Raw genomic sequence first — 11,701 nt, 5'->3', positions numbered from 1 at the left:
GATTGCGACTCCATCGACTTTCGTATCTTAAATCGACGAATCGATCGCGTCTCCACCAAGAAAAATTTAAACCCAGTGAACAACCTCCGTCTCCATCAAATTATCGATCACTCGCGATCTTGACTTGTATGAAGTGACCTGAAGGGGTGTGTAGTGACGAACCTCAAACCAATAAAATTTAATAGAAGTAAGTAGAAGAAAATTATTTTATTGAAAGTGTACATATAACGCCTTCGCCCATGGGGGCGACCGACGCTCCTCCCGACGGAGGAGGACCATCGTACCAGAATACCTTCCCACACTGGGGAGACCAAACTGGTGATGCGATAACCACACAAATCTTACTGCTGAGAGCGACGAACCCGACACTAGCTACAGAAAAAGGTACGGATAATAATAATTCTACTTCAAGTATGCATTCCCAGCCCACCACCCCCGAAGTGAAACTACCCATGAATCCCTTCCTTATTAATAAATCTGTGGAGCAGGCAATAGGCGGTACAGCTCGAAACGCGGTTATAGCTACCAAAGAGGCTAGAGGAACGCGATATGTCTTACGCGTTTCTTCGAAAAAGATACTCAACAAACTTTTTGCGATGAAAACTCTGATCGACGGCACGTCGGTTGAGGTAATTCCCCATCCCTCCCTAAACCTTTCACAAGGAGTAGTGTACGACGTCGACACAATGAACATCGACAACGATACCATGCTTGCTAACCTGTCAAACCAGGGAGTCAGTGCATTCAGGAGAATCACCAAACGACAGGACGACATCATCCATAACACTCCTCTCTCAATCATCACCTTCAACAGCCCAACCCCTCCAGCATATATCTTCTACGGACTGATCCGCTTGCCAGTTCGACAATATTATCCGTCACCTCTATTATGTTTCCGCTGCGCCAAGTACGGGCACTCCCAAAAAAACTGCGCAGAGCAGCAAATTTGCCTGAACTGCTCCGGTACTCACGACATTGCTGAAGGGCAACGCTGCAAACAACCCAAATACTGCAAAAACTGTGAAGAAGAGCACAGCCCAACTGACCGCAAATGCCCGCAGTATATTGAGGAAGAAAAAATCGTTCGTTTAAAAATCGACCGCCAGCTTACGTACAGCGAGGCCAGAGCTGAATTCCGACATAGTAGACGTCCAACCACATATGCTAACCAAGTCACTCCAAACCAAACCGAAAAAGACAACCTTATCAAAGCACTGCGAGCAGAGGTAACAAAACTTTCAAAACAAGCGGACGAAATGAAGGTTATTAAACAGGAAATGGCAGATTTAAAAAAACAGCTTGAAGAAACCAGAACCAAAGACGATGAACTGCAACGAATGCGAAACGAACTACTAAGAATTAAAGAAGGATACCGAGCACTAGCGAAAGAACATGCTGCAGTAAAAGTTGAACTAGACAACCACAAGAAAACGTCGGAAGCCCAAATAAATCCAAACACGAAGTCATCCGGAAATCAACCGAAAAAAGTCAAATACAGCGCAATCCAAACTAGTGAGGAAAGCATGGAGGAAGACGAAACACATTTATCCAACACCAATCCGGCTATCATTAGAACTGGAGAACATTCCAAACAAATCGAAGGAACCTTTTTGACCCCAAAACTCGCGAACGTCAAAGGAAAATCCAACGCAACAATCACCACCAGGCAAACCCGCGGACTTGCACAGCGTTATAGAACAACGAGCCAACAATCCACTAACAGCCAAGATCCAAGCCCATGTAGAACACCTGTAGACGATTACAATGAAACCACTACAAACTAATGGATTTTAACAAACCCACGAATACACAAAAGAATCAACACAACACAGCTCTGGGCAATAACCGTAATGAATACCACACAAGAGCCATTCCTTTCGACGATATCTCTTCCCCTCCATCCCCTCAGGCGTCGGTGGCAGAAGCTTCCGAAGAACCTGATGCTGTTGGAGTACCTTTAATACCTACCGTTGCTTTCAACCGGATTCAAGATAATTTCATTAGTGATACCGCCAACAAATCCCAAAACTATGCGGCTATGGCAGAAGGCCAACCACTACCCGCTCCCGTCCACTCGACTTTTGATGACCATGTCTCAGAGGCCTCGAGGTTAACAAAAATCTCATGGAGGAGGTGCAGCACCGTCAGTGCGGACGTTACACCCCAACCGGAACTGACGGACAACCTGCATCCCTCCTTGGGCAACGATATCGAGACGCACAAGGGTGGCAACACCTGTCCCTCGAAAGGACATACAACGAGAACCTTTAAGACCACAGAACAACAACATAAAAAAGGAGACTCAGGGGGCTCCGCCCGGCCTAATCATAGTCTTAAGTCATCTTCAAACGTGGCCGAAGACTGCTCTAATTTCGAACTGAACACATACCGTATTACCGAAGCAGCTATGGCAGAATGCCAATCGCTACCCGCTCCCGTTCACTCGACTGTTGATGAGCATATCTCAGAGGCTTCGAGGTTAACAAGAATCTCATGGAGGAGGTGCAGCACCGTCAGTGCGGACGTTACACCCCAACCGGAACTGACGGACAACCTGCACCCCTCCATGGGCAACGATATCGAGACGCACAAGGGTGGCAACACCTGTTCCTCGAAAGGACGTACAACGAGAATCTTTCGCACCACAGAACAACAATATAAAAAAGGAGACTCAGGGGGCTCCGCCCGGACTAATCATAGTCCCGGGTCTTTTTCGCATGTGGCCGAAGATTGCTCTACTTCCGAACTGAACACATACCGTATAACCGAAGCGGCTATGGCAGAAGGCCCACCTCAATTGGGACCCATCAACGTAGAATCACTATATCTCAACAACACAGCTATGGCAGAAGGCCAATCGCAGCACGCCACAGTATATCCGACATTTGATAACCACTCTTCAAGATCATCAAGCATTACCAATTTATCTATCAACGATCAAAAACACCGACGCAGAATAGCGCTCCAATGGAATATGAATGGACTAAGAGGCCAATGGAACGAACTGCAGCTACTCATCACACCAAATCCTCCTACCTGCATAGCGATACAAGAAACGCATATCGGAGACAGCCATGACATCAACCAATGGGCCGGAACTAACTACACATGGCTGCAAAAATCAGGAGGAAACATATACCGAACCATAGCGCTAGCCATTCGAAAAGATACATCCTTTACGACTGTAAACATTGACAGCCGGTTACTACATATAGCTGCTCGATTAGAAGGACCATCACCAATCACAGTAGCTTGCGTATATATCCCATCAGGAAGAATACCCGAGCTTGGAGGACTTCTCAAAAATTTTATCAGCAAATTGGAACGACCATTCCTGATAATGGGTGATTTCAATTCCCACCACACCGCCTGGGGATCAGCCAAAAACGACTGCCGAGGAAACGCAATCCTAGAAGCCGTCGTAGATTCAAACGCCATAATCATAAACGACGGATCCACTACTTTTATACGAGGACAGCACAGAAGCTCCATTGACTTAACAATAGTCTCAGTCGAAATCGCCGGCAAGTTCCGATGGAGGATAGGAAGCGATTCGCACGGGAGCGACCATTTCCCTATCACCATCACAACAAATGATGAACCGCCTATGACAACCAGAAGGCAGAGATGGAAATTTGACGAAGCCGATTGGAAGAAGTACGCTGATTACATCGAACAGAATATTGATCCAGAAACACCCTTATCACTCGCGCAGCTATGTGACACAATGATCTCAGCGGCAATGGCAAGCATACCAACAACCTCAAGCAAACCGGGCAAAAAAGCTGTCCACTGGTGGAGTCCTACGGTTAGCGACGCCGTTAAAAAAAGGAGAAAAACCCTCAGAAAGTTAAGAAAAACCCCATCCAATCATCCCCTCAGTGAGGAACGAGCGCAAAAGTTCCGAGATGCGCGAAATGAATGTCGGCAAGTTATTCGAGAGGCGAAAAGAACCAGCTGGGAGAAGTTTCTGGATGGCATTGACAGCAAAACATCCGTACCAGACATGTGGCGAAGAATTGACGCAATTGCTGGCAAAAGGCGACACCACGGATACACACTGCAACACAATGACGGATCAAGAACAGACGATCCTGTTGAAGCTGCAAATATCCTCGGCGAATATTTCGCTCAACTGTCGGCTACGAGCGGTTACACTGAAAAGTTTAAGCGGATCAAAGCAACGGAGGAAACTCGGTCCATAAAATTCAACGACGAACCTGATAACCAGTTATCTGACTACAACAGGAACTTTTCAATGGAAGAGCTGTTATATGCCATTGCCAAATCCAATGGAAAATCAGCAGGGCCCGATAATATCGGATATCCAATGATCAGGAATCTACCAACATCCGGCAAAGCAACATTATTAAAGGCTATCAACAAGGTGTGGACAGATGGTATATATCCAGACCAGTGGAAATACAGCATCGTCGTTCCAATTCCCAAACCCGGGAAAAACAGAGACTTACCAGCAGGATATAGACCCATCAGTTTAACCAACTGCGTAGGCAAAGTCGTTGAAAAAATGGTCAATCGAAGACTAACTACAATTCTTGAAGAAAGAGAACTACTTGACCAGCGGTAATTCGCTTTCAGAAAAGGCAGAGGGACCGGGTCTTATCTAATTGCTCTTGGGGATATCATCGACCGCGCCCTTGAAGCAGGAGACCATACAGACCTGGCAATGATGGATATCTCAAAGGCAGAACATCTTAAAGCAGTTAAATCTCTGGGGGCTAACTGGAAGATTGTGCAAGTTCGTGCAAGGTTTTATCAACGAAAGATGGTTTCAAGTGGCAGTCGGAGGTTCCCTCTCCTCAATGCAGAGGGAAGAAAACGGAGTGCCACAAGGATCAGTACTCGCGGTCACCTTATTCCTCATCGGCATCAACGACGTTTTTCGACACCTTCCCAAGGGCATCTACATACTCATTTACGCGGACGACATCGTGCTGTTGGCCTCGGGACAGAACGCTCGTAGAACGAAAACGAAACTCCAAACAGCTATGAGAAAGGTAACGGAATGGGCTGATAAGGTCGGATTCAGCATGGCCGCAGAAAAGAGCGTGACAACACACATATGCAAACACCTGCATCATCCATGGCGGCAAAAAATTACGGTAGGCGGAACGACGGTTCCATTCAGGAAGACTGCGAAAATAATAGGTGTGACATTCGACCGAAAACTCTCTTTCAAACCCCACTTTGCAAAGGTAAAAGCGGAGGCGCAATCCAGGGGCCGCCTTATCAAAACTATCAGCAGCAGACATAATAACGGGAACAGACAGTCACTTCTACAAGTCGGAAACAGCGTGATCACCAGCAAATTGCTATACGGAACTGAAATCACTGCAAGAGTATTCAACGACATGGTGGCAGCTCTAGGACCAACATACAACAAAATGATCAGAAATTGTTCTGGACTACTGCCGAGCACTCCAGCACTAAGCAGTTGTATCGAAGCAGGAGTCCTACCTTTCGATGCAATGGTAGCTTCATCAACGATTCGTAAAACAGTTAGCTTTCTTGAAAAAACGGACGGCAACTACGATCCAACATCCGCTGTCACCGAACAAATCTACGAAGCTTTTTCCTCAATCGCCTGCCCTCCTATCGCTAGACTCCACACTGTCTGGGATCGTCGATGGAACCACAAAGGACCCATAATCGATTGGGATATTAAAAAAAGCCTAAAAGCTGGGGATCCACCGCAGAAAGCGACTGCTGTATTTAACGAAATCCTAAACCGAAAATATAATAACTACGAAGTTATCTACACAGATGGGTCCAAATGCGATACGACAGTAGGAATCGGTATCACGGGTAACAACCAGGGAATCTTCTACAAATTACCAGGCATTTGTTCCATTTTTTCAGCCGAGGCGGCAGCCATGCACACGGCTCTGGCTCGACACACTACAAACACAAAGAAGTCAATAGTGCTTTTTACCGACTCTGCTAGCGTGTTAGCTGCTTTGGAGAAAGGCTCCCTGAAACATCCCTGGATTCAGGCGATAGAAAACATTTGCGATGAAAGAACAACACTCTGTTGGATCCCAGGGCACTGCGGAATCAATGGCAACCACGAAGCAGACAGGCTCGCAGCACTCGGAAGAAGAAGTACACTACTTACAAACGAAGTCCCGGGAACGGACATTAAGCAAGACATCGAAAGGCGGATTCGAACTGAAGTAGAATCAAAATGGAGAATCGAACGAAATTTATTCCTTCGAAAAATCAAAGGAAATCTCACTAGATGGGATGATCGCGCCTCGAGAAAAGAACAGCAAATTTTCTCCCGACTCAGGACCGGTCACACGATGCTAACTCATAAGGGTTTATTTCAGGGAGGCAACCGTACAGATTGTCGAACTTGCAACGTGGCACTTACTGTGGAACACCTCCTCACCAGATGCCCCGAATACAAAGAACTGCGGGAACGGTATCAGATCGGGGACTCTATTCGAGACGCGTTGAGCAACGATCCTGTGAAGGAAGAAAAGCTAATATGCTTTCTCAAAGATGCACAACTTTACAACCAAATTTAAACTAATATTAACGATGCACGAATACGAAATGTAAAAAAGTCAGGAGTGATGAATGAACTCAAAGTTTAAAATCACTCCAAAATAAACAAAACAATCAATCAATCAATATGCTTAATTTTTCTGAGTGTATATTATTTTCAAGACTCTAACTAAAACACATTTTACACCAATAAAAATCTATTTTTTCATAATTCTACTATGGTGTAACCCCTTAATATTTGACAAAAGATCAGATTCTCTGCGCACACCGGGCCTCTTTTGCTACGATTATGTATGTGTGTATGGTTTCTATTTAGTGCAATGCATGACACGGTGTACAAATATCCGAAGTAGACTAAACTTGTCGAACAAGACATAATTAGGCAAGTCTTACCAAGGCTCACCCGATATGATTTTGAAGGTCTTTCAAATTATGGCCCCTTCTGTGCGATTTCATAATCTTCGCTCACTGCAGCAAAGGTACCTTAAAACAGCCAACCGCGTGCTTCAGTAGATCCACGCAAGAAAAACACGAATCGGTGACCCACACCGTCGATTACAACTTTGTGGGCGGGTATGTAGAAGCAGCAACTCGGTAAGAAATTTACAATAAAAATTTACTCTACAAACAATCATAAAACAATAGATATTATGGTTATTACTGTTTCAACATTGTTCGACGTAGAGTTCTGACAGTAGCTTTTACAATAAAACTTCATGTAACAGTTAATTTTACTGTTTAGCGAAAAAATGACACAGTTAACAGATCGGAAAACTAGAAGTCATTAGAACAGGCTTAATATCGTACGGGCTTAATCTTTGTCTTCTGCTAATGAGGGTCGTGCTTAGGCAGTATAACTACGAATCAACGAGTTCACTAACATGTGTCCTGGTATCGATAGACGTTTCCATCTTTACCGTGACTCCTTGCTGTCACTTGAGTACTATGGCTCTAATTTTCATAACTTTCCCTAGCCAGTAATCTCTAGCTAATTGAATGTCGTTAAAATGCAAAAAAGAAAATGTGACTAACATAGTCGAAATAAAAACGGAAAAAATGACACAGTGAATTCACATTAAATTTCCCATGTTATCGAGAAAAAAATTTATGGAAAGAAATCGATTTTTTTATGTTGGGACATATAATCACCCTCTTTTCTAATGTAGAATTTGATTTTACTTTGAAATTTATTATAAAAACTTTAAAATTTATTGTTTTTGTTTTGTGCGTAACATTAGACTTTATTATAAATTATTGTAAAATTCAGTCTACTTCCTCATCTCGTACGGATCAGAAGTCGAAAAGCCGACCGCTTACGAACAACATACAAGCAAAAAATAGTAACCGCACCGCGCAGCGTCGCTCTAACGTGTGCGTGTAACAAAGCAAAGTTTCGTTATCCCCAACTGCTAGTGAAATGAGTGAACCATTAAATAAACTTCGACCATTACACAAGAATCTAATGGCAATTGACTTATCACAGACCCGTCTCAGTCCTACAGCACACGAGGTGGAACAGTTGATTAACATACAGCTACATCATGCGAGACAAATAGTACTAATAACGTTTAACACCTTAGCGGAGGCAGAAAGTTTCGTAGCGAAGAACAACATTCAACACGACGTCGAATATGAAAACGTCAAAACGTGTGGACCTTGATCTGACAGAAATTTGCCTACATGATTTGTCATCTCGTACTAGCAAGGATTATATTATGTCGAAGTATGGAGAAGTGGAATCCGTCACTAACAAAGCTTGAAGAAACTTTTTTCCTAGCATTCTCAACGATGTTCGGGTGGTATGAATGCGGCTGAACCTTCTTATATCATCTTACTTGATTTTTGAGGGCAAATCATCTCAAGGTGTGAACTACACAAAAAGAATCTTACGCACATATCCTTGGCAGGCACTCACGTGTCGCTTCTGTAACCAGATGGCACACTACGGTAAGCCATGCACCAAAACAACCAGAGGCGACGCGTGGTTCCACCGTTAACCTGTTCAATATATCACGAGGGCCCTCAAAATGTCACGAAATAAGCAACGGATCAGAAACGTCACTAATTCAATTCCATGAGACGTTTCTGATCATATGATGTTTAATTTACCGTAGAACAAGAGCAAAAAATATATTACATCTTTCAAATGGGATAGCAATTGGAATTTTCCAAATGCAAATTATTAAATCCAGAAAACTTTTTTTCCTCGCAAAATATCATAGGAAAACTGCATTCAATATCTAACACTCATGATTAGAACATCTCCTGATTTGAATTTGTCTATTTTACACTTTCAGTAGACATATTTTCAGCATGCAAATGAAAACAACAAACAGTTTCTTTCAAGCAAAAGTAGATGGTTCATTATTGTCGTTGAACCAACCAAATACATACGCGCTTACAAGTATGTCCCTCCCAAGGAGAGAAACATTTTGTTAGGCTACCCAAGAAAACAAGCGTGTGAACGTATGACGCACACGCAATGTATTTGAAAATTATAGAGTACTTGACAATCTGTAACTGTATTAGTGTGTTCAACGATTTGTTTTCCTCCACCTGTCATAATTTCTGATAGCTGGAGGAAAACAAATCGAAAAAAAAGCTTTTCGGTCAGATTATTTGCATGGTGGATCGAACCCAACCGGTATTGAAGTCTCCGGAATAAGTTTCACAGTGACACAGAGCATTTAAACACCATTATAAATACTTTAGGCAAGCGATTTCAAACGTTTAAATTGACGGACAGGTTTATGCTGGAGGAAAACAAACTCCCAAGTAGTGTGAGTGAAATCATTTGCATAGAACTCTATAAAGCGCTCTCGTTTTGCACATAGCTCCAACGCCCAGCAATGCACGCTGGTTCAATATTTGATTTGAACCGGTGCAAAAGGGAATAGAAAAAGCAGTCGTCCTTGACACTCACCCTGTTATTCCAGCGATCGCTCATCAAGCTGGTTCCATCCAGAGCATGCGGTGAGAGTAAAAGATGCGTGCAAGTTTTTGGTTGAACCGGTCATGGGAAAGCAGAAAATTTCTGAATTCTACTCGCTGGAGACGTCGAGTTGGTTTATCGTTCGGATCAAATTGTCAAACTTCGAGGTTCGGAGATTATTACTTTCTTTTAAAATAGTTATCGTGCTACTGTCGTAATGGGTTTCGGGTCGTCCGATTTTGGAAACCTGTTCAATGAACAGATTGAACGTACCGACGCGTCGCCTCTGAAAAAAAATAAAGAAAATTCATCCAATACAACCAACACCATCAAACAGTCTTCAACATCTGCTGTTGCACCACAGACAACCGTCCAAAATATAAATACCGGACAAACAATATTCAACGGTACCCCAAGCCAATAGGTAAGAAATAAACAAGCAAGAACACGGCTATACCAGAGTCACACAAAAAGCACCAAACATGTAAAAATGAAAATTAAAGCTCTAATGATGACGACATTAACACAAACACATTCGAGGGAGAAAGCTGATGGAATGATCAGCAAGCGACAGAGAGTAAACCTAAACATTAGGTTTGTTCCAGTACCAGGAGAAACTGGAAGTACTCCGGAGCAAACAGGGAGAAAATCGTTCCTGTACTATCTTCTTCTCTTTTTTCTTCTTCTGGTGGCAAACCGGAGTGAAAAGGAGCAAGAATTTTTTGCTCCGGAGCAACAGGGAGTAACTTCCATGTACTGGAACATACCTATTGCTCACCGCCAAGAAAGTAAATTAACACAAGAGGCGGAAAGCAGTGTGCCCAGGATAGCCAACAAAAATAATATACGATTATTTATTTTTTATCTTTATTAAATTGTAAATGAAATTCTGTCTTTAAAATGTATATTATTTTTAAAAAGGCGAATATCTCTCGAAGCTAAAACCTTAATAAATAAATATTGTAAAATTATTGTACGGTTACCGTGAAAAAATGGCTTTGTTGTTGTATATTTCTATTCGGGATAAAAAAAATATTTATCGAACCAGTGATGTCATTTGATTACTTTAGCCAACATAGCACTGTTCTGAGGTTATCAGGACGAACTTGGAGATATCTGTCACGGTTGAATCACCGCAATGACAAATCTTCAGTTAACTTGCATTTACAATTTTTACAAGGCTTTAGCGTTCTGTTGATGTTTTAAACACTAGCACTAGCACTAATTTCTGCATTCGTACTTCGGAATTGAATGAAAATTGGTTAAATTTTCCCGAGTGATGCGTTCATTCTGCTCAATTTTCCAAAATTAACAAAAACCGCATCTTTAGACAAGTTCAACTTAGTGAGGGTAAGTCATAAAAAGTCAGGATAAGCGAGCCGTTTCCATTCACACAATAAATTTGTTGTTCGTAAGTCGGATTGAAAATGAAAGCCAAAGTAAGTACCAAAAGGATTAAATTAGATATGTAATTTGCATTTCGACTTCGTCTCATCAGAATCGGATACTAACTCAGTACCAGGACTAAGCTTGCATCAGATTGTTCAGGAACAAAAACCGTGTCTCCGTTTTGGGAGCTAGCATCACTTCGGCGCTAGCTTAGTCTGGGCACTAAGTTCGTGTCAGATTCTAATGAGACAATGTCGAAACACAAATTCCATAACCAATTCAGTTGTAAGTTTTTTTGCCCTTAAAGTGGTTTATCCAAATTTCTCCTTAGTGGTGAAAAATTTGCTTTCATACAAATTTTTCTCCTTGGGGAGAAATATAGCATAAGACCAAAACTGAGACTACTCGTATTATTCCATCTATCAATGAAATCTGGCATAGCCGACATTGACAGTTTTCGAACTACTAGATTGTTAAGATTACTCTATAGCTGCATACGGAAAGTCAGCACGGAACGAGCACGTGATAATTGGCAGAACTAAATTTAAATAGTCAGTTTTTCAGAAATCTCGTGGTTGCCTTCTCATTCTCTCTCTCTCTCTCTCTCTCTCTCTCTCTCTCTCTCTCTCTCTCGAAAATCTGGATCAATTGCTTACTTCTCCGTAACGATATTAGGATTGTTTATTTAATTAAACTTTCGCCATTTCAATTCCTCGTCATTCAATTTGTGGTGAGTAAACAAGAACACAGCAAAGAAACATTCGGTTCGTGGAACCCATTATCATTCCTTTGAACATTATTCCACAAAAAACCTATGAATTTGTTCCTTTCTAATGGACATCTGATGGT

General features: G+C 42.4%; 1 protein-coding gene across 1 annotated transcript; it reads left to right on the top strand.

Moving 5' to 3' along the window:
* The first annotated feature begins 4,823 nt into the window (after nucleotides 1-4,823).
* Nucleotides 4,824-6,551, top strand: LOC131679600 (uncharacterized). The gene has a single exon (XM_058960340.1). It carries the CDS (start codon nucleotides 4,824-4,826, stop codon nucleotides 6,549-6,551), a length of 1,728 nt encoding a protein of 575 aa, XP_058816323.1.
* The last annotated feature ends 5,150 nt before the right edge of the window (nucleotides 6,552-11,701 follow it).

This window comes from Topomyia yanbarensis, chromosome 2 (genome assembly GCF_030247195.1).
Source record: "Topomyia yanbarensis strain Yona2022 chromosome 2, ASM3024719v1, whole genome shotgun sequence".
Taxonomy (NCBI): Eukaryota; Metazoa; Arthropoda; class Insecta; order Diptera; family Culicidae; genus Topomyia; species Topomyia yanbarensis.
This window is presented reverse-complemented; position numbering and strand designations above follow the sequence as displayed.